The following is a 23,086-nucleotide window of genomic DNA, read 5'->3' as shown; positions in this document are numbered from 1 at the left end:
CTTCTGTCGTACAGCATGCCGCGCGGGGATCTTGATAGCAGGGTCTACATGACGCCTCGACACTTTTTCACCGTACGCAAGTCAGCGATGTACTTACGAGACCCTCTTTATCCCCATTGCGCGTACATATCGCGAGTACTTTCAACAGTCTGAAAGACATGCTGTACACTGCGCAATCTGTCGCCGACTTCTCTATCCCCCCAGCTCAACAATCTTACTCTCCCCTCGATGCGGGGATCCTTACTCAATACGCTTCCTGTAGGATCCGGGTGGAAGTGACCTAGTTGCCGCGGATATTACCGTCCCGAGCGTTATCAACGTTGGCTAAGCCTCAAGCGTGTGGATCAGCCGCTATGGTCGCACAAACACCCACGACATCAGCAGGTCCTTCGTCCCTACCTTCCTCTTTTCTCGCGCAACTGCATTTCGAAAGGGTGTTCATGCACGTTGTCTTGCGTTTGATTGGTGACTCAATGTGATGCGTCTGCGCGGGTGCGGCACGGATCGTCCAAGCGACCTATTACACCGTTCCAAACGTCTCAATGCTTGCAACGCGTTCCGAAAGCTTGTTTCGCTGGCTATCACCAGATAAGTAATCAGCCTGTATCCTTGACGTCTTACGCGTCGTGCGACATGCAGGTTAGTGAAAAAGGCCAGAGACTCGTATGTGTGCGTGGGGGTGGTGCTAGCTAACTGGTGTACATCAAGAATCCTACGAGGGGGAAGAGTTGGAGATGAGTGTATCAGTATGTTATGATGTTGCTTTGGTCTTGAGATGTCCGTGAGCACCATGTGATTCCTGAATGTTGGAACAGACACAGATAACGAAAGGAGGGAGTTGTCTTCTCAGACTTGGACTTATCCTGGTGCGCACGCTGCTCAAGTGGTAGCACCATCTCAGTCATTGCTACAAGCGGTACTCCACCATGCTTTCTGAACGCAAGGCTATGGATGCTGGCAAGCGTCCTGCCTTCCACGACGGCCATGCAGCACCATTGATCCAAATACTCGCCTGGCTGTTCCTAGCTTTCTCCACACTAGCTGTTGTAGCGCAATTCGCGACGAAGAAAGCCATGTCTAGGCGACTGGTAGCTGCGGACTTTGTTCTGCTAGCGGCTCTGGTGAGTATTCCGGGATTAAGGCAAGACACAGACACTGATGAGTCTCTCCCTAGGTGTTGTCGGCGGGACAAGCCGCGACACTTCTCAGTCCAGCTGGTCAGGCTATTGGTAACGTACAAGCTGGCCTTACGACAGATCAGATTGATAGGGCCTGGAAGGTAAAGCCGACGAACCTCTTGGAACGCGGCGCTGAAGAGATCAGGCTTTATTCAGCAGCGAGATCCTTAGCATCCTTACGATTGTTGCCGCCAAAGGCTCGCTACTCGTCTCTCTGACATTGGTGACGCCCGTTGCTAGACATCAGAGAATGATGTATGCCACTGGTGTTGTGACGCTGCTTTGGGGATTTAGTGCCGTTCTTCTCATCGCCTTCCAGTGTCCGTCACCACGAAGATGGGATATAACCAACCCAGAGTGCATAGATCTTGTAAGTTCAGCCGATGATATTGCCGGTTCTACGACTCGAACTGATGGATCTAGCGCGCCGTACGAACCTACAATGCTGCCATGAACATTATAACCGACCTTGCCCTAGCCATCGTACCTACAATGATGGTGCTACCGCTGCAAATCACATCCGATAAACGCCTTACACTAATCACAGGCTTCTGGTCGCGCATAGCGTAAGTAAAGTCTTACCAACATTAAGCTTGCACTAACAGAAGGTCCCGCAGCGTCATATTTGCCTCGGCCGCCCAAATCGGATACATCCACACCCTACCCCTACCCAGCGACCTCCTCCATTCGATATGGCGCATAGTCGTCTGCGGACAGATAGTGCAAGTGACGAGTATCATGACTGCGACGATTCCCTTCCTGAAGCCTTTCATGATGAGTCTCGACTCGGGTCTACTTAGCGCAAATCAAGCTTGTGTTGCGACGACATCCGGCTTTACCTCTACAGGGCATACGGGCCAATTATCGAGCTACATCAAGATTGCTAGTCAGGGCAGTCGCAACCCATCTTCTACCAGAGGAGATAAGGATGCCGATATCTGGGTGCGGAAGGAAGTTGTAGTGAAGAGAGAGCCAAGTATTGAGTTACGTGACATGGGAAAGAGTAGGTAACGCAGGATCGCTGAAGAAGAGTCATATGTCGTAGCTATTTTCAGCTCCCGCGTTGCACTAGATGTTCCGCTGCGAGCAATCCCAGAGCCTCAAACTCTCTCGACTGCGTCAAATTATGTGTCGCCCCCGGGCCACTCTTTTGTCGCGCGCAAGGCGCACCTTCCATTCACCTTCACTCATACGCGACGCACGAGCGTTCCACAAGATCCACCCACCTAGGCAGCGCTTTCCCCACGCGCAAACGCTCGTCCAAGCGGTGACGTAAATACACCACCGCGCTCTCACCTCCTCAGTCAAAAAAGCTCTTTCCACCGCGCCTCCGCCTGCCTCACACCTTCCTTCCTTCCTTGCCTCCCACGCCAAATCAACCTAACCACCCCCACTCACTCAAAACCATGCGCTTCCTCACCACCATCTTCCTCGTACTCGTCAGCCTCGCCGCTCTCGCAAGCGCGAACAACGACAAAAAGAGCGACGTGAGGAACTTCAGGGATGTCGTGAAAGATTGCGTTGTCGCGTGCAACTACGGTCCTCACTGCGCGCACTATTGCGAGTGCAAGGTGTACAAGCTTCTAGGCAAGAACATCAAGTGTAACAATGATCCAAGTATGTGAAACAGCTGATACCCCGCGGCAGCCATGGAGTGGGAGGAGGGATATTTTTGCTAACACAGATTATAGCGTGCAAGAAGCCAGGGCCTAAAGGTTGCGAGACGTACGAACTCAGTGGCAAAGTTCGTCGAGACGAAGATACTTCTGCGGCTGTTGATCAAGCTGCGTCCGCGACTGTTGACCAGGCTTCGTCCGAGACTGCTATTCAGGTCGACCCCGGAACCATCAATTACAATCAAGACGCTCCCGAGGACTTTGTTCAGACTGCTGATGTCAACGGCGACGACAACACCTGCGAAACACAGGGCTGCTCCGCTGCCTTGCCGTATTGCCTCAAGGCGTGCGGCTTTGGTCCCCATTGCGAGGGTTACTGCGCCTGTATGCTGCACTCGAACCCAAAGTCAATCTGTCGTCAAAAAGGTACGTGATAACACTCTAGCTCAGCGAGAGCTTCATTCCAATTCTATCTATACTAACTCTACCACAGGCTGCGTCGAGGCTCCTCAAGACTGCGATCAATGGGAGTTCACCGACCACGACATTGCTCTCGCTGGCCCGGAGACTGCCGACTATGAGCAAGTCGCTGCCGCTGCCAACGCTCGCGAGGGAAGCGATGATGACGACGTCAACAGCGAACACTGCAAAGCTTGCCGCGATGCCGGGTACGAATGCAGCAAGAAGTGCGGCGCCGACGATATGATCTGCAAGGCTCTATGTCTGTGCGCGAGCACTGCGGAAGATAACTGCGGCAAGTGCAAGTCTGTCGACTGCCCACGCACTTAAGGATGAGGGGACGTCGAGTGTCGGTATGAGCGATGATGGTAATTCTGACCAAGATGTTGGAAGCTGGATGAGACTGCGGGCTTTCGGGTTCACGTCCGAAACTGGAGGCGGTTCCTGGTCTTCCTCTCCCAAAAAGGATCACAATCTTCGTAGATCTGATATCTAATGACATGCTTCCTTCTCGGTCATCATCTTGTTTCACATGCATGATGGGTAAAACTGCGCGGTCGATCCAGAGGTACCTGTAATAGTCGTTGTGATCGCAGTGAAGCTCATTCGTCTCAGGGTGGTTGGAAGAGCTGGGCCCGAGTATGGAGTCGCATCTCGATGTGTGAGGTCGATGCAACGTGCCAATCTTTCACTTGATGGGCTTCCTCGCGTAGACGACTGTCCCAGGCAAGTACGCATGAGTCCGGTAACTCTTCAACTCCTTGCGCATCTGCGCTAGATGCAGTTGAGCTCGAGCAACAGACCACTGCGTCATGTCAGCTTAATCCACCACACCAACCTCAGCAATACTCACACCGCCAACCTGCGTCAACAGCCTCAACATAAACCCCTCGACCCCATCCATCAACCTCAGCTGATTCCACCGCCCAATATTCTTCAACTTCTTATCCGTCGGCCACCCATTCATCGGCCACTTATACTCCATAACAGTCACATCCACAAACCCCGCTCGTCGTATCCTCTCAGCACTCTCCTCCCAAATCGTAAACGTCTTGCCGAACCGATCGCCCATCTCCACCACCACTTTCCCCCAGGTATGGTAGAAGTGGTCTGGCCCCATTGACCCATCATCTGAGGTAGGACACACGGAGTGCTCTACTATTTCTATCCAGCCACCCGGTTTGGTGTGTTTGTAGGCTTGCTGGAAGAAGAAGTCCCAGTCTGGGATGCAGCCGAAGAGCTCGCGGATGTGGATGAAGTCGAAGTGGTTGGGCGGGAAGGTCCATTCGAGTGACACGTCGTCGATTTCGAAGTGGCAGTTTGGTGGGACCCATTCGGGTTGGATGGGGGAGAGGTCGGTTCCTGTTACTGTTGCTGAGGGGTATTGGTCTGCCATATCCTGTACATGTATTATTAGCCTGTGTTGGGGGATATGGCTGGGCAGCGTACAATGGCCCATATACCGGTTCCTGTGCCGCAATCTAATATCGTCTGCGGATTGACCAGGGGCGCGAGATGCAGCTTCTGGTCGAGCGTCAGGAGGTACATGTGGTGCGCGAAGTCCAGTATCTCCTTGGCCAGCTCGTCGTTTGGTCCCCAGTATGCGCCGTCGCGGTATGCGTGGTACTGGCGTCCATTCTCCATGCGGTGGTGGAGGATGGACGAGGCTAGCGAATCGGTCTCGTCGCCAAGGAGGCTGCCGCTGTCGAAGGCTGAGTCGGACGAGAAGCCAAGGCCATCGTCGTCGTCTACGGGGGAAGCTTCCGAGTCTTGTGGCGCTGCGTGGTGTACGGGGGCGTGTTGTTGTGGGTACGAGGACGAGGAAGGCGCGTCGTCTCCTAGATGCACGGCGCTATCCTGCTGGTGCAAACCGATGCCCTCGAAAGGCTTCGGAGAAGATGAAGACGCCATGGTGCTGTCGTGTGAGTGCGCGGCGAGGAGGAGTGGGAGATATCGACGCGACGCCCGGAAACGACGGGTTACATATTGGAGAGTTGGAGCCGATGCACTGGGAAGTTGCTGGACGCTGGCCGGCCGCTGACTCTCGTTTGGAGGCGTCTGTCAATGGGCGAGGGGTCTCTGGCAAAGTGGAGCATTGCACCGATGGCGCCGCGTTCGCGCAGCATCCCCGAGTAGATCCAGCGGATCGGTCGTCTGCTCCGGTCGCTGCCATTCGTTGATGCGCGTGTAATGCACGCGCAAAAGGAACGGTGCTGCATCGCCTGCATGGCTGTTAGAGGCGTCGGGGTAAGCGCGTGCTGGCGGCACTCTACCGACGTTGTACGAAGACTCTGGGTGTCCGAGGCACTCAGGCCATTGGCGAGCCTGCCAACAACGTCAAAAAGGAGGGTGTCGATGAATGCATCTCGTGACTGCTGGACTGGCTCATTTGCGGGCCGCAAACGGCGTCATTCCCTTCATCGCCGTTGTCTAATCGGCCCTTTTGACAGGCGGGACGGGTTGGAGAGGGTGGGCCAAGAGCACCTCTACAGTGGATACTCGAACTTTGTTGTAGAAGACGAAGAACAGGTTGAGTGTATGATCAAAGTCCATCGATGATCTCAGGCGACTTGACATGGAAAAACCAACTGCCGACGGCGAAGCCATTGCGGCGCAGCTCCCTTTTGTTATTATTGGCTCTGGTAAGCGAAGGTGACGCCGCATACATGCTGCACCACACGGTCTGACCAGCTCGCAGGAACCGCTGGACTTGCACTCGCACAGGGGCTCCGCAAAGTGTGTAACCGTCTATGTACACCGTCTGTGTAATGCAAAAGAGTAGCCTCATTCGAACAACTAGGCGAATATCCCGTGCGTCGTGTTCGAGAAGAACGCTGCCACGCATGGCGAGCGCGACTGGAACATGGGCCTTCACTGGGGCGCGCCAGTCCTGAAAAGCCTCATGCCAGATGGCTGGTGGGACCGCATCCAGAGCGTCCAGGTCGACCCGAATGTCCCCACGAAAGAGCAGGACACGTTGAAGTGGCTGCGAGGCGATACCGGAGCGCTGGTAGCAGCCATCACCTTCGGGCCTTTCTACCGCTTACGGAGGAGCAAGTTGCGCGACTTGTTAATGCAAGGCCTTGACATACACTTCGACAAGCGCTTACACGACGTCTCATACTCACCTGATGATGACTCAGTCACTGCCCATTTCGCCGACGGAACCTCGACGACGGGACGCATGCTGGTTGGCGCGGATGGAGCACGCTCTTCCACCAGGCAGATTCTACTTGGCAAAGAATTGGGCTCCATCAACCACATACCGTATGCGTGCACGTTTGTCCAGTGCAAGTTTACCGCCGAGCAAGCCCGTTTCTTGCGGTCTTTCCACCCGCTGTATCTAGCATGTGCGCACCCGAATAACAACTTCGCCTTCTTCGGCATGCATGATGCGCCGGACGAAGATGACCCGGCTTCCTGGACCTTCTTCTACTACATCTCGTGGAAAAGTAGTTTGAAAGAGCAGGAAGCCACAAAGAACTGGACCGGTGCCCAGCGCCTCGCGCAACAAAAGGAATTCGCAAAGGAGTTCTGCGACCCGTGGAGGAGTGCGTTTGAATGGACGCCAGACTGCACGCCGGTGTGGTATCTCGGGCTCACGGACTGGGACCCGGGCATGGAAGGCCATCGCTGGGATAACCATCGCGGCTTAATTACTATGGTGGGCGATGCTGTGCATCCGATGACGTACCAGCGAGGTCAGGGCCTCAATCACTCTGTTACAGACGCTGGAAAGTTGTACGAAGCTATCACTAAGATTCAGGCTGGCGAGGACAGGAAAGCTGCGGTTGATGCGTTTGAAGAGGAGATGATTAGGCGTGGGGGTACGGAGGTTAGGGATGGCACGGCAAATACCATGATGCTTCATGATTGGGAACGCGTTAAGCAGAGTCCGCTTTTTACGAAGGGGATGAAGAAGACCGAGGCTTAGGGGGGTTGGTAGATTTGGTTCTCGCGTTATATCAATGCATCGCGTCGTAGTAATGTACTACTACTACTACTGGGTCTATTCCAGCCCGTTCTGACCTCAATATTTGAGTATGCAGGCTATCCTTTTTCCACGAAGTGGAACTGTGGTTTGGTTTGGTTGATGGTACCTTGGGTGTGTCTCGTAGTAATGTACAGTAGCATGAATGAACAGATCTCTGGGCAGTCTCGTGATTGCCTCAATCTTAACAGTTAATGTCTCGTGTCTGAATTGGACGTTGGCGTAATTAAGCCAAGAAGATACCCAGGAGTATATCACAGTGAGCTGCCGATATGCGTGCTGACTGATGGTCGCGGCTTAGCGCGACCGTGCACATGCAGTACTCACGGTCCTCGACATCACACGCAGCTTCATTGATCGTCCTCGACACTTGCAGAGACACGATATCGCGCCGCTGACTCTATCGTGACTCTTCGCGATGATGGGGGTTGTTCTTTCTCATGAGCCGTAGACCCCTCATCTGGTGTCCAGGGCTCCGGCGAGATGCCTCGGATAACATTGTCCCAACACCATGACGTCGGCCATCCTCGGTCCTAGCTGCGCGATGCGCGACAACGCTCGACATCTACCTTCGTTCTATTCTTGATAGCTAACACTACGACCGATTCCTCGAATAGTGTACTGACCAGCTCAAATTACCTCACCCCGCCTTGCAGTGTTAGAGATCCCGCCCCCAAACGAAGATGACCTCCCCTTCCGAATTCCACGGCTGGCTGGGCCATGATAAGAATGCGGCACAAGGCAACATGACATGGTCGTCCTTCCAACCTAAGCCCTTCAACGCCATCGATATCGACATCAAAGTCTCCCATTGCGGCATCTGCGGCACCGACATCCACACCCTGCGATCTGGCTGGGGCGCAACCCACTATCCCGTATGCGTCGGCCATGAAATCGTCGGAAACGTCGTGCGTGTGGGAGACAAAGTCAAGAACCTGCGCTTAGGCGAACGAGTGGGCGTAGGCGCCCAGGCGTTCAGCTGCTTGAAGGAGGACTGTGAGGAATGCAGCGCAGGCATTGAGCAGCATTGCCCAAAGATGGTGGGTACATACAATGCGAAGTACCCTGATGGAAGCTGGAGCATGGGAGGATATGCAGACTATGTCCGCGTTCCAGCGCATTTCGCTATCAATATACCCGCTGGGTTGAAGAGCGAAGAAGCGGCGCCTATGATGTGCGGCGGCATCACCGTCTATGCGCCGCTGAAGAACAACGGCGCAGGTCCTGGGAAGAAGGTCGGAATCGTAGGTTTGGGAGGTCTAGGCCATTTCGGTGTCTTGTTCGCCAAAGCACTCGGCTGCGAGAAAGTTGTAGCGATAAGCCGACGGAGAAACAAGGTCGACGACGCAAAAGCTATGGGCGCCACAGATTACATCGCCACCTCTGAAGACGACAAGTGGGCGCGCAACCACAGCCGATCCCTCGACCTCATCATCAGCACAGTCTCCTCTCCAGACATGCCGCTCGAGTCCTATCTCCGACTTCTCCGTACAGGCGGTTCGTTCATCCAGGTCGGCGCGCCAGAAGACAAGCTCCCTCAAATCGCTGCCTTTGGTCTTATTGGCAAGGGTTGCAAGATCGGGGGTAGCCAGATTGGCAGTCCCAAAGAGATTGAGGAGATGTTGAAGTTTGCGGCAGACAAGGGGGTTAAGCCTTGGGTGCAGAAGCGCAATATGAAGGATGCGAATAAGAGTGTAGTTGATATGGAGGAGGGACATGCGCGGTATCGCTATGTGCTTGTGAATGCGGACCATGGGGATAGGGCGAAGATGTGAGCGCAGAGACGTGTAATCACGTTGTTGTAATTCAAACAGTATTATTCATATTTGACAGCTAGCAGAGCGACTCTGACATCAGCGTAGTCAAGTTTAGTGCTTGACATATCAAGTCCGCTTGCTCTTTTTGTTGTTTGTTCCCTAACGACCTAGCGCTCAATGACGGGGTTCTCTAGTCGGACGAGAAGAAATGAGCTTCGGGTTATTGACGCCATCATCGCTAATCCGCGATGGGCCCCAAGTTTACAATGCGACGCCGCCCCCGCTGCAGCATTCAAGGCGACAACGAGGTATAGAGTGTTGCTTGCCCAGCTAGAGGAGGCGGAAGCGACAGGATCCAAAAACTCAGCTCAGCGTTCAGCAGCCGTCAATGCCAGTGCTTTCACAGACTCATGGTCTCTTCCCCTCACTCAGCCGCCCAATATCGACGCTACACATGTCAGCACACCTCAGCGTCCCCAGAGCCCACTAGCTCGTCATGCACAGTCGACATCTTACCAGCCTGCTCAGTACGTAGCCACGGAGCACACCAGCTGTATCCAGAGCCTACCAATGCTCTCGCTATCAGGCGAACGCGAGCATAGGCAGAGGCACGACCCACCGTCACCTGCTTTCCCATCGGCCGATCCATGTCACGACGAGCTCGAGCTCCCTACGTATGCCACGTTCTTCATGTCCGACACACTTGGGGGTCTAGATATGTGTCTTCCACGTATGCCCTCGTCAATACCAGCTACAGGTGCAGGTACCGGAGAACAGACAATTACCATGGCGACGGCGTTCGAGTCGCTCCCTTACACCTTCACCTCGGACCCGCCAAACGAGAACGGATTCGAAGCGGGCGAAGAATACCAAGATTGGTTACAGGCAATATGCGACAGTGGGCATGAGAGTGAGGATAGGTGCGGGTATACTGACAAGCAGCCCGGCAATCACACCGTCGAGCACGCCAGCCAGTCATACAGCGGGCGTTGCGGCAAGCACACTGGCGAGCACATTATTAGTCCACCTGCCCGCATTGTCGAATGCGGTAGCCAAAGTCCGCTACCAGAATTGGCCGACGACGAGAGTGATGTCGGGTTCCAGCCAGCGTCTCCCAATGGGGAAGAGAAGTCTATCCAGGGGGATGCCGGGACTCAAGAAGTCATCGACCTTACAGGTGCTTTGACAGAGGCGGAGACCAAAGAGCTCGCGAATACTCGGGCCGAAAACATGAAGGTATGCATCAACGATATAAGGTATTACGCAGCGCACCAGTCCGCCACCGACCCAACCAACACATACTTAAGCAGTGTATTGAGCGTTGTTTTTACACAGTACGCCGCGTCCAACGCCAGGTTCCCCTTGCCTCTAATGCCACTTCCCCATCTACAAGTCCCCCTTTATTGGGTAAGCATACAAGAGTTGAGCACCACCGGCGAGTGGGTGGATGGTAACATCATCGACTGGATTGTTACCAGCTTCCCTCACAACGATCAGACATCGTCGAGCACAGCCTTCATCCCGACGCACAATCCAATCTACGCCGCCATGCTTGCTGGGCGGCGCGACGCGTCGGACGAAGCACTATCCGCTATAGCACGAGGGTACCGGATTCCTGGCACAACCGAATCGACCAATCGCATCATATGGGCCTGGAATCCAAGTGGATCACACTGGGTACTAGTGGACGCGAAAGTGGTAGATGGTCAGGGCCGAGTGTGCATATACGACACTGCCGACATGGTCAAATGCAACAGTCCACAATTTCGAGACGAAATCCAACGGTTTCTTGGAGCCGTCGGCACTGCCAGTCCTGATGGGTCACCGCTATGTACTGTCGACTGGGCACTCGTTGATGTGCATAAAGTGCCGACCATGAGGCAGGTCAACGCCGATTGCGGCGTTTTTACTGCCTGGTTCGCACGACTGATACTCCGTGGTATCTCACCGCCAGCCACTATGACACGTAGCAAAGCGACGGCACTCGGAAGATCGTTGCGCACTGCATTCGTAGAAGAGATCCATGTGGCGTTGACAAACGGACAAGGGGACAATCCCATAAATCACCATATTACGACAAGATACTCCGCAATCTGGAATGGCGAGGATGTCGAGGACGAGGAGGATGTCGAGGACGAGGAGGAGGGCGAGAACGAGGAGGAGGGCGAAGACGACGATCAAAACATCCTGATCAGGTCCAAAGCAAGCGCAGTACCGAACACCAGATTGGTGCAAGCGATCCTCGAAAGCGAGCCGAATGGCTTACATATGGAGGTATTGAAGCACAGGATAAGAAGACGCGGCAAAGCTGTCTACGACCCAAGTTGGCGGACCATGCGAAGTCCCGCGTACAACAAGTGTTTCCAGATTGTAGATGGCGTTCCGACTCTACCAAACCGCGCCGAGTACCCTGACCTGCCTGTATTCAACAACACCGCTCTCCATTTGCCGAGCACACCCAAGGAATTAGCTCTCTTCGGCTACGGTTCTCCATGAGGACACATACACGCCAATCTGGATTCCATACAACTTGGGACACGTCACCTCCGCTCTCACAATTTTCAGTCAACTTGGCGACTGTCGAGGGTATCGTCGGATGTGTATGGATGCCATCGGTCATGTCCAGAAACTCGCAGGTCGGGCTATACGAGTCCTAATTCTCTTCGCGGGGATAGATGGTGCGACATCAGCGAACAGCTCTTAGGACGAGCTGCTTCAAGAGTTCCGCCTGGTATCCTTCCACCTAACGAGCGTTAATACTGCTAAGTTCGCTTCACTCTACCCATCCGTCTACACATTACGAGGGAGCCATAGCTGGGCTCATCTAGACGTCGCGGACCTTGCGGCAGAATGGAGCGCCCGTCTCTCCAGTGTCAACGTTACTCTCCGAGTCGTTCAGCACCCGAAGCAACACAGGTGGCTACATTGGGCGAATATTATATACAAACAGAATATGGTCACCAGAGACGTCACTACTCGCCGTGTGCGTAGGCCGTTGTATAATGTGCTGTGCGTTGGACGAGGACCGCTGCTAGACAACATTGTGGCCCGTTTACACGATGAAAAGGTATGCGAACTTTGCAGCGGGAAGCCAGAGAAGTGTTGGAGCCGAGGACAAGAACGTGGAACTCTTCGCTGTGACCGTTGTCCACCGCTACCACTAATGTCGTGGGCGGTCTGGCTCGACGCCGTACCAACAGACGCACCACAAAATAAGACACTGAAGAGGAAGCGCCCGACATCGACAGAATCACCGCCCGAGGACGATGGAGACTTCACTGGGCCCCGCACGAGAAAGAAAGGTTCCTCCAAGTTGTCCGCGAACCCTGCTTATCACGACAAACGGTGCCGGTATGGACCTTGTCTGTCCCGTTTTACTACACTTAAACATGGAATTCCGGTGTGCAAGGATCACGCGGGACATTTTCACGTCTGTTCTAGTTGCGAATCATCCACATTCTGTACCGAATCTGATTCATAGCCCGCCCGTTTTCACAATGCGCAACAGAACTACCTAGGTAGCTTCGCACCGCCCCTGCATTATCTCATTATTCGCAACGTGCAAGTGATACGTCGCCTCCTGGCTCACACGCAAGCCGCACCTCCACCCATCAACCAAACCACAGCCCCTTCTCCCATAATGCGCTCTTCCTCACTGGCTCGCATCAGAATCCCACCCAGGGTACCGAATCCGCCCCAACCCACCTCACCAAGCCGCGCAATAAAGCAATGCGCGCGAAAATCACTCTCTTATCTATACTATCTTCACACTTTCCTTATGTCTTGGTTTACGAAGACAAAGACAGCGCCGAACGCATCCAAGCCGCCCACAGCATCCAAAGCACCCAAGGCGCGCATCGCCGGCATGCGCATTACACGCGAGCAGGCAGAACGCCTCATGGAAGTCTGCACAACACTCGAAGACATGATTGAAAAACAAACCAAAGACATATATTGCATTCACGGCGCCTCGGAATCGTACGCGTCGTCCACGTTGAGACGCATCAAGAAACAACAAAAGGACATCTTGAAGACGCTCGAGGATCTCATATATAGTTCCAAGGGCTACAAAGATGACGCAGCTTGCGTGGAAGAGTTTTACGATGCGCATTGCAGTATGAGGAGGATAGAGATGAGGTGTGAACACCAATCTAAATATCCCTGTAAGGGTTGGAGGACTGCGGCGGAGAGGTATTGGCCGTTGATCGCGGGGCGGTATGAGCTCCTTTTGGAACTTGTTGCAATTCTGAAGCGGGAGATTGGGGATGCGATTAAAGACGAAAGAATGTGGGCTGGAGAAACGGTCAAGCGGAACCATCGCATGGGTCTTGAGTGCGTGGAATCGGCGCTGAACCGCGGACCTCGAAGCAAGCCCACGCCCACATCTGGGTACATGTCTCTTGAGGATAGACACGTCACCTTCTCCGAAACAGTGCTCTGGCGGAAGTTTGACAGCGCAGGCCCGCCAGAGGAGCTAGGCAGACTGGCCTCAAACACAACTCTTCACAAAGAAGAGTTCACAACAAGCCTGGCTAGAAGGGGGTGTAGGCCGACTAAGAGCTTCAAGAGGAGGGCAGTTGAGAGTAAGGGGTGGGATTCAATGTTCAAGACGGATTGGTGGAGTGTAGGGCTGGAGCCTTGGGGGTCGGCGAAAACTAATGAGGAAGAGGCGACAGAGGAGGATATAGAGAGATTGGAAAAAGAGATGAATAAAGAAATAAGACAGCAGCTAGCGACACAACCATGGTAGGGGACGGAGAGTATGGACAGATGAGGAGATATCAAGGAACAGGTGTGCATCAAGGGGGGAGAACACAATCTATGATGAACAGTCTCATTCTGCACATCCGTACATTCATCTCCAACATCCGCGGAGAACTTACCACTAAGCACGAATATACTCATTGTACAACAATTCCAGTACCGACAAGCCACTCCAAACAGCAGCAACAATACAGATTGCTCGCAAGACTTTGTAAGAGAACCGCCAGATCCTACGAGATACCCAGTACCACTTTGGAACATCTTTCCAGCTCCTGCGCCGCCAGACCACACTGAAACAGCTAGTCCCACCCTCTCTATCACGCCGAGTCTGCATATCCCATAGACGCAAGGGATACTCGAAGTCCTCGCCATACTGAAGCCAAGGCTCGGGTATAATACCAAATCGTGATGCAACCCGCGTATCCTGGGGAACATTGTACCAGCGAAGACTGATGTGCCTGATACTAGACCGATTTGTCGTCTCGCACAACTTGTCGTACTCTGGAATAGTATGTGCGCCTAGGGCCAGGATATCTCGACACAGGTCCATGTGCGTGTCGCAGTACCGGTTGTACATGGCAAGTTGCGACCTGTAATTCCGCGGCCAGTTGTTACTAAAGTTGACGATGACGGTTGTAATCCAGGACCAGTGCCAGGGAAGGAAATTTGGCAGCCTGGTGGTACCTGCCGTGGGGTCTAGTGGTGGGAGGCGGAGTACGATCTTTGGTTTCTTTGATGAATCGCGGGCGGACGTGAGGATGCGTATGTTGTGGATGGCGAGGAAAGTTTGGAGTTGGGTGTATTCTTTGGATATGTGTTTCTTTGCTTCGTACTTCCATTCTTTGCGGATGAGGTGACATGTTTGCAGGAGACCGGAGTATGAGGCGAAAGAGGTGTTGGCTGGCGAGATGTGGTTGTAGATGTTGATGCGAACCTCGGCTGGCAAGGCTAGGAAGGCGGTTGTGGGCATGAGGAAGCTTGACGGTGTGTAGTAGCTCTTGTGGTTGCTACAATCGAGGGAGCTGTTGAGGGGACGTTCGATTACTTAGTGACTACCTGATAAGTGTGGAGGGCTAGTGCACGGACGAGGCAAAATCGCGAAGGCAACTGCCAGTCCAAGTGCTCGGAACTTTTCCCAGAGGCAGCACAAGATCCCGAGTGAATTGCAATTTGTTTGTTCTGAGATACAACTGGAAAATAAATACAGCAAAGCTGGCGATGGGTGAGTTGTTCAGGGAACTTTCACCCGCTCTGGCTCCCTACGCTGAGCCTTAGTGTATACCTTGGTCGGCTCGTTGAACCAGTAATTGTGCGTCTCCCATTCCTTCTCTGGTTTGAGGAGCTCAAGGTCGAAGTCGCGTAGAAGTTGCAGTATCACAACTTCGTGTTAGATTTAGCAGCAAAGCTATTAGATTATATAGTATTACTAGTAAAGCTTAATAGAAGTTTCTTAAAATAAAGCCTTATAAGTAAAACACTTTTATAGAATATTACAACCTCTATTAGCTAGAGCGGATTAGGGAGCTTATAGGAAGTGTTGGCATACATTATGCATTCGATTGCATCTCTGAGCGTAGCTCCGTCGAGCGCACATGCTCAACCCTCGCACGCAACGGAAAGACAGCCATTGTCCGATCTCGCGAAGGCGGAGCTTGGAAGGCGCCCAACATCTCGGTGGAGCCAAGTTACGGCGCAGTGTGGCAGGGTTTGGGTGAGGAGGTCCAATACCAAGGCTTTACTGTGCGACGATCGCGAGCTGCTTGTGGGTTTACGGTGGCGTTTTACACATGGCTCAACGTTTGTATGGATTCCGCGCTGAGTCCAGCTCCGATCAGATTGATGCCGGGTGGTCTAGAGGGCGTGGTTCAGGATGGCTTCCAGCTACTTGGTGCGGGTGGTATGGAGGAAAAACGTGGCATCCGCACTGTATCGTGGATGCGGCCTGTCGGCGCTGAGAAGCTTGTCTACGGTATCTGAAGGTCTGTCAATATTTGTCCAAGTGTTGCATCTTGCCGCGTAGTAGATTCCTCTCGACAATTGTGGCCCACACAGCCGGGCCGAGATGGCGTCGCGTGCTGCTGTTGCGAATCGGTACGCGTAGCCGCGTGACATGACCTGGTCAGACCACCGAGATGTGTGCAATTACGCGTGCACGAATCTCCCCGGATGCATCATGTGAGAAGTGTCAATAATCCATGTGGAATGCGATGGCTGGGCGACGTTCGCAATATTTGTGGCGTTGTTGGTGATGGTGTCATTAGTTCTTACGCGAGAAGGGGAAGTCGGGGCCGCCGGTGGGGCTAGCTACTTCTGCATCCGAGGTCGTCCCACGATTCCATCAACACATCGACACGCGCGGCCCCTGAGGATGAGTTGAGCTTCCGTACGACGTTTATAGGCACACAAAGAGAAGCGTCAATAGTTCTTTGACCTCATGGCTGCATCGGGCAGAGCTTTTCGCGTGGAAGCGCAGTAAGGAGCACCCTTGCGATGCACCGCTTTGTTTGCGTCGCCTCGGCGGCCTACGACAGCACTGCCTTTGCGTCTGATCATGGTTTGATGCAAACATGCTAATGAGGCTTGATCATGGTCGTGGTCGCACCTTCATATCTGGTCGCTCTCGTCCTGTCGTCATTTTTCATCGATCAAGAAATCTAACCTAACACAATGATACCCGCACTTCGAGGAAGAGACGATGGCTCATGCCCGGAGGGAGGCGTGTTCTACAAGTGCAACGACTTCCGTGGCTGCTGCACGATAGACCCATGCATGCCAGGTAGTACCTGTCCTGCCGACAAGGACCGGACTCCAGGGCGATGTAAGTACACCCAGTATGTTGAGCGTTTGTAAGAGCTGACCGTGAGTAGCCTCACATACATTATCGCCTACACCAATTACATCGGTCTTGATGATATCGATCACCGCGACGACTTCTTCAATAGCTTCTCCAACGGCCTCTGGGTCGTCCCTTGATACTGGGTCTACATTCAGCCTAGAAGAGTCCTCGTTGGAGACTGTTACACTGAGCTCATCAGCCACAGCGACACCGTCTATCAACGCACCAGTATCAGCTGGTCACGCTCAGTCGTCGATCGTAGCGCCCGTGGTCGGCGCAGTGCTAGGCACAGTCATCTTGTGCGCATTGATCGCCTCTATACTGCTATACCTAAAAAAGAGACGGCGGGCGAAAGTATACAAAGCAGCCACATACCCTTCTCCTTTGGTTGGTGACGATATGACATCGCAGTTATCAAGTAAGCCCACGCGTTACGCCTCGATCTTCGGTACACAGTGCTGACTCCATCCAGGGAAAGCATCCACCCAATTCCAGCAGAAAATAGCAGCACTCTACAGAGCAGACTCGATCACGGAACCAGAAGATCCACCTCAGCTAGACAGCCGCGAGATAGGTCAGCATGAACTCCATCGCAACGACTCGATGGCACGTCTCTCTGAGCTTCCCGCTGAACCCATACCATGGCCAGGCCATGCTGCCCATGGCTAGTCCCTTCTTCGATCATGATCATGTTACAACAAAAGCCGCTGGGATATATCAAATCAGAGAGATGTGATGAATATTGTAACTGTACGAGACGCAGGCGTCGAAATTAGACGGAAGAATGTTATGAGTCAATGTAGTAATACTGATCACAGCATCAGACGAGAAGGAGATTCAGATACCCCATAGCTCCGGTAGCTTAGAAACTTCGAGATTGCACCAGCGCAGCACATGGAGTTCCTGGTGTGATGTTTGCCAATTTTCGTTCTAGCCTGCGACTGCCGCAGCTGACCAATCACCGACGACTTGCCCCGCTGACGTCACAGTCGGGCAGCTACGATCTCACACCCTTCCGTCACTCGCGCATGCCTAAATCTGCGCCAACTTTACCCGTTCGCTTTCCAACGAGAGATTTGAATCAACTCGACTCAATATACTCTTATCATCATGTCCGAAGACGGCGCGCCGCCTGTAGATTCGGCAACACAAGCAGCACCGCCTCCCTCGATACCCCGCTATTTTCGGAATGATGCGCCGTTGGCACGACGAGATCCTCACAAGCAACTGCTAGCGTCATTGGATCGATTGATTACCGACTATCCTCCGCATCATGTACCCCCAGGCGGTGGTCTATACTACGGACCGATTTCAGTAGCCTACCTCTTCTATGCCCTGCACAACATCTACCCGGATCTTAAGCTGGATGACTACCCCTTGAACACGTGGTCTGCGGCTTACATCGAACAAGCTCAGGCTCATATCAAGGAGTTTCCGCCGCCATCTCCGAAGAAATGCGGTATCTCCAACGATATCATGTCTTTGCTTGCCCTGTACGCCGTGACTGCACAAGACCCAGACACTGTAAAGGAGCTCTGCGATCATGCTGCAGTCATGCTTGAGGATGAGACCTCCAACGAATGGCTATACGGTCGCGCTGGCTATCTGTACCTCCTCCGCTTGGTCCGCGGGGCGTTCGCTCACAACAAGGACGCGACCGAGCTCATCGAAGACACGGCCGATGAGGTCATCGAGAACATCATGCAAAGCCCGCGTCCCTGGAAGTGGCATGGAAAGGCATACGTGGGTGCCGTTCATGGCGCAATCGGTATCATTACACAGATCGTGCTCACCGACCCTTCCTGGGCGTCTAAGCTGGAGGCTGAATTAGGCGCATTGCTCAGCTATCAATACGAGAGCGGCAACTTCCCTTCATCCCTCCCACCAGGTCGTGACAAGCTCGTTGAAGTCTGTCACGGAGCACCGGGTGTTGTCAACTCCATTCTCTCAATCCGAAAATATTTCCCGGGACTACAAGATCGCATTGATCGGGTTGTCGCAAAAGCTAGAGAATGCATCTGGGAAAGAGGCCTGCTCACCAAGGAGCCATGTCTCTGTCACGGCATCACTGGAAACGCTCTCGCTCTGGACGGAAAGCAATTTGAACACTTCTTGACGTACACCACAGGCCATGAGATCAAGTCGATGGCCAAAGACGGAATGCTTGAGAAATCGGAAGATCCATCTTCCCTATGGTGTGGCGAGGCAGGTCGTGCCTGGGCCTGGGCGGTCGCGGATAAAGATCTGCCAAAGACGCTTCTCGGATATAACGACATCTAACCACTCGAACGGAAACTTCCAGCATTTCGACTGGCACTTTGACGATACACACGATGTAATGAACGAGATGACCGCCAGGCGGTTTGCGCATGTGGCCCCATGCGGAATACTTGTATGAGGATACACAACGCAGTCAGCTACGGCTAGCGGCACGAATGACCTGTATTAGCGTCTCAATTAGGAACCATTTAAATCAGCAATCAACTATTTCCGGAGTCTTGCAACGTTCCACTATCATGTATGCGAATCAGTTTACCTTATTCCCCGCCGTCGGTCGCCGTAAGCATCCGCTAGGCGCGTCGGTGCTTTGTCGAGCCTCAAACGGCACGAAAGATTAACGGAAAAGCTAGGATTGTGGAGACTTTACTCGCGACATCTCCTTCGGTGGATTCATGTTGGGCAATCTCCGTAAGCCAGACACGTAGCCGCGCGGGGTACACAGCATGTTGCGCATTGCTCCACGCGCCGTGCAACATTGAATGCAGAGATCCGCGGGTGTCACCGAACGCCGACAAATGGCACTACCATCTTTTATCTGTATATTGAGTTGCGGATTAGGCTGAAAAGCTTATGCGTCGTGCGAACCATATTTGGCGTTGACAGCCAGCATGCGTTCCGAAACCGCGGTCGAAACTATGTAAGATTGCTTGCGGTAATGTATCCGGCTGATGTTTCACACAACGGCTATTCGCGAAAACCTTGGAGCGATGTTATTCTGTGTTCCTACGACTTGATAACTACCGGTGCGGGAGAGACAAGGTCGTGATCAGAAAAGCACATTTCTGGCACGTCAACAAACCCCTTGACGATGCTTCTTTCGTCGATGCACTTTCGACTCAAACATCCCACGCTCTCTTCTATCTCAATCGCTAGCTTTCGCCCTGTAATTTAAGTCACCAACTGTCATCGTCGCATCTCTCTTTTCCGCTTCTAGAAGAACGCCAGCGGGAGGGTAAACTTACAACGCACCTGCCACGCCTGCTCTCATACTGCGTTGCTGCATTAGCGGTATATCCTCCCATAACAGCGGGCAACTCACACTTCTCGTGCTGTATTTCTCGTGTTCATCGCGTCACAAGGTGAGTGCGTCACATTTCACCCAGCAAATTCCTTGGTTCAGGGCACGTCTTCGCTACCACATCTCTTGTCATCACAACAACAACACAGGTCTGGGAGACCGACAACTCTGGTCCGCAATACGCTTTGCTGTCGTATCGCGTCCCTATGCAACATCCAGTTGCTTTCATTTTGGGCTCCTAAACCTAGTATTTCGACTGTGGATGACAGACGCGATCGTCACTCACTCTCACCGCATATGACCTCGATGTGGCTAGTCTGTTTTACACGCAGGGACTGCAGGCTCTGATGTACAAATACATATCTCTCTGCTCCCCTCTGACCGGCTCTCCGCAGATACACCCTTCATTTGACGCGACAGTCGCTCACCATGCTCATGCCGTGGCTCGCTCGATATTTAATACCGTGGCTTTTGATATCATACGTCACGTGTACGCCTGTATCGGAGAGGAAGAGCTCTCATGCCGTCCGGCAGTCCGTAGTGGGCGTAGTGACTGGAGTGAAGTCGCGAGACGAAAACGGTGAGTATCCAATTAGATCGCACGTGTATCAATCGCCGCTAACTTTGCACAGGCAATGTTTATGTGCGCCGGGAGGTGAGGGACTTGAAGAACAACGCGCCAGACCAATGGAGTCTCTACATCTTGGCGCTGCGACAACTTCATACAACTTCCCAGAACAATCCCACCTCGTTCTACGGTATTGCATGTGAGTGCATCCGCTATCAGCATGGCTCAACACTTACTAACATTATCCTCAGCGATACATGGAAGGCCTTACGATGTTTGGGGTGACGCACCAGGAAAGAAAAACAAGATTGGCAAGGCTGGCTACTGCCCACATGGCAATGAGTTGTTCCTGGGTTGGCATCGCCCGTACCTTGCGCTATTCGAGGTGAGCTTCATACCTTCGCGCCTTCACCTCTCCCTGAAAGGACAAGGACAATGATACTGACTGATCGTAGCAATCACTGTCAAGCCATGTCTATGATATCGCCAAAAAAGCACCCGCCGATCAGATCGAACGGTATCTCAAGGCAGCAAACGAATTCCGCATACCTTATTGGGACTGGGCCCAAGGTACCACTATTGGCCCCGTTCCCGACTTCTTTACAGCCCCCAATATAGCGGTGACGGATACGGACGGCAGTCTAACAGTGGTGTCAAATCCGCTGTATTCCTACAAGTTCAATCCCATACCTGCGGGCTTTGATCAAAAGGTAAGCGATCTCAATCTTGGAAGATCTTGGTACACGCTTTCTAACTCTTCGTGTAGTGGGCTTCCATGAGTTCTACGATACGATGGCCGAGTGACGCGACCGCCAATGCGACATCGCGACAATCGATGTTTGTCAGTGCCTTCAATGCCCAGTCCACCAATTTGATATCTCAGGTTGGTGTTGCTTTCCGCGCGAGCACCTTCTCGCGATTCTCTAGTATACTAGAAGACCCGCATGGTTGGATACACGGCGTTATCGGCGGTGGCTACGATCCCACCACGTCTACCCCCGGTCATATGTGGCCGCTGGAGTATTCGTCATACGAACCTCTCTTCATGTTACATCATGCGTAAGTGCGCTCAATCCCTCGAATTACATGAGCTAACACGCCTTCAGCAACGTCGACCGCCTACTCGCATTATATCAAGGAGCGCACCCCGATCTTTGGATGGAGAAGTCAAGCATAGGACCGCACGGCAACGTCTATCTTGACGACTACCAAGATGTTGACGCAAACACAGAACTCCTCCCATTCAAAAAGGACCCTGGCAAATTCCTGACCTTCAACGACTGTCGCAACACCACCGTCCTAGGATACGCCTACCCGGAAACACGGCGTTGGAAGTTCGCATCAGACCAAGCCTATCAGGCAGATGTCACAGCGAGCATTGCAAGGATGTACAGTGGACGCGCCCGCGCACAGAGCAAAGTTACAGTCATGAGTACCAAGCCAACGCCATTCGGAGAAACACTCGAGGGCAACAATGGCACATACACGGATTGGACTATCGAGACACAAGCGATCGCTTCCAGGCTTCCACCATCGTTCATCGTCAAGTACTCGCTCGGCGGCATGTTCAACTCCGATCCAGTTGTCGACGTGGGAAGCTGGATGATGCTGATGCCAGAGCGACTCGACGACGTGCACACCGAGAAAGACCCCTCAATACCGGAGAAGTTGATGAACGGTACAACAAGTATCACACCTTATCTCATCGAGCAAATCGAGAATAAGAGCTTGAAGAGCCTGGAGCCCAGCAACGTGGTGCCTTTCTTGACCGAGAAGTTGACCTGGAATGTCTATGATGTGAGTCCACCCCATGTCATGACTGATATCAAAACTGACTTATGCTTCTAGCAAAATGGTGAACGTGTAAAGTTCCCAGACCAAAAGACACTCTCAGTCAAGGTATTCAGCACCAGCGCGCGCGTGCCACACAACGACGAAGAACCGATCGAATACGACGATGGAAGCACGGCTTATCCCGAGATCACGGCAGGTAAACATGGTGGTGACAAGATGGGTCCCCCGGGAATGATGCCTCCAAGATTCTAGGGTCTTTGCGCACTCAGCAACTGCCCTTTGAGCGTTAGTAGCTTTCCTTATGTCCTTCCACGTAGAAAGTAAAGTATGGTAGCAAGACATACCGGGTCCACCATTCAGCCTTTGCCTATGATTAATTGACTGGAAATTCGATCCCAGCAATAACGTGCTTCACGAAGTCGCAAAAATGTCTTTTCCGGCAACAGAGAGCAAGCTGTAGACCTCTTCGGTGATGCGTCACCCCGGACATACGCCGATCTTAACCCCATCCGCTAGCCTCTCACCCCACCCATGCAATCTGATTCGCCGAGCTGAGCTTCCAGACCTCAGCACGGCGCTTTTCCGAAGAGCTTGTCACGCCTTGTACATACTTAATCACCACAAGCATTACTCAAGCATCGTTAGCCGTTTCCCCAGTTGATGCGAAGACTCTGCGCAGATGTCCTCCCCACTCCTCCGCAGTTCGCGAACCCTTCAATCGGCCCGCCTAGCCGCACTTCACCCGCGGATACATATCCGCAGTCTATCAACCATCGTCACAACATCGTGTCCATTTAACCAACGGCACACGCTCACGTACCCTCA

At 53.0% G+C, this 23,086-nt stretch overlaps 8 protein-coding genes across 8 annotated transcripts; 7 read left to right on the top strand and 1 right to left on the bottom strand.

The window, feature by feature from the left end:
• Positions 1-926: 926 nt before the first annotated feature.
• Positions 927-1,748, top strand: J4E84_007951 (uncharacterized protein; the record flags this gene model as incomplete). The annotated part of the gene is made up of 4 exons (XM_049390529.1): positions 927-1,121; positions 1,175-1,279; positions 1,324-1,548; positions 1,602-1,748. The coding sequence occupies 4 exons, from the start codon at positions 927-929 to the stop codon at positions 1,746-1,748; spliced, it is 672 nt and encodes a 223-aa protein (XP_049241630.1).
• An 836-nt stretch (positions 1,749-2,584) lies between these two features.
• Positions 2,585-3,583, top strand: J4E84_007950 (uncharacterized protein; the record flags this gene model as incomplete). The annotated part of the gene is made up of 3 exons (XM_049390528.1): positions 2,585-2,795; positions 2,870-3,151; positions 3,288-3,583. The coding sequence occupies 3 exons, from the start codon at positions 2,585-2,587 to the stop codon at positions 3,581-3,583; spliced, it is 789 nt and encodes a 262-aa protein (XP_049241629.1).
• A 358-nt stretch (positions 3,584-3,941) lies between these two features.
• J4E84_007949 (uncharacterized protein) lies at positions 3,942-5,164 on the bottom strand (the record flags this gene model as incomplete). Its single annotated transcript, XM_049390527.1, has 3 exons — positions 3,942-4,058; positions 4,107-4,652; positions 4,703-5,164. 3 exons carry the CDS (start codon positions 5,162-5,164, stop codon positions 3,942-3,944), a joined length of 1,125 nt encoding a protein of 374 aa, XP_049241628.1.
• A 664-nt stretch (positions 5,165-5,828) lies between these two features.
• J4E84_007948 (uncharacterized protein) lies at positions 5,829-7,187 on the top strand (the record flags this gene model as incomplete). The annotated part of the gene is made up of 3 exons (XM_049390526.1): positions 5,829-5,895; positions 5,952-5,989; positions 6,054-7,187. 3 exons carry the CDS (start codon positions 5,829-5,831, stop codon positions 7,185-7,187), a joined length of 1,239 nt encoding a protein of 412 aa, XP_049241627.1.
• A 740-nt stretch (positions 7,188-7,927) lies between these two features.
• Positions 7,928-9,019, top strand: J4E84_007947 (uncharacterized protein; the record flags this gene model as incomplete). The annotated part of the gene is made up of 1 exon (XM_049390525.1): positions 7,928-9,019. The coding sequence occupies one exon, from the start codon at positions 7,928-7,930 to the stop codon at positions 9,017-9,019; it is 1,092 nt and encodes a 363-aa protein (XP_049241626.1).
• A 552-nt stretch (positions 9,020-9,571) lies between these two features.
• On the top strand, positions 9,572-11,497 carry J4E84_007946 (uncharacterized protein; the record flags this gene model as incomplete). Its single annotated transcript, XM_049390524.1, has 1 exon — positions 9,572-11,497. The coding sequence occupies one exon, from the start codon at positions 9,572-9,574 to the stop codon at positions 11,495-11,497; it is 1,926 nt and encodes a 641-aa protein (XP_049241625.1).
• A 6,214-nt stretch (positions 11,498-17,711) lies between these two features.
• On the top strand, positions 17,712-18,881 carry J4E84_007945 (uncharacterized protein; the record flags this gene model as incomplete). The annotated part of the gene is made up of 1 exon (XM_049390523.1): positions 17,712-18,881. One exon carries the CDS (start codon positions 17,712-17,714, stop codon positions 18,879-18,881), a length of 1,170 nt encoding a protein of 389 aa, XP_049241624.1.
• Positions 18,882-21,625: 2,744 nt separating this feature from the next.
• Positions 21,626-22,513, top strand: J4E84_007944 (uncharacterized protein; the record flags this gene model as incomplete). The annotated part of the gene is made up of 2 exons (XM_049390522.1): positions 21,626-22,264; positions 22,316-22,513. 2 exons carry the CDS (start codon positions 21,626-21,628, stop codon positions 22,511-22,513), a joined length of 837 nt encoding a protein of 278 aa, XP_049241623.1.
• Between the last annotated feature and the right edge of the window lie 573 nt (positions 22,514-23,086).

The sequence above is a fragment of the Alternaria hordeiaustralica genome (genome assembly GCF_023758085.1).
Source record: "Alternaria hordeiaustralica strain BMP 2776 chromosome Unknown scaffold_19, whole genome shotgun sequence".
NCBI classification, from domain to species: Eukaryota; Fungi; Ascomycota; class Dothideomycetes; order Pleosporales; family Pleosporaceae; genus Alternaria; species Alternaria hordeiaustralica.
Note: the sequence above shows the minus strand (reverse complement) of the source record. Positions and strands in the feature narration are given on the sequence as shown.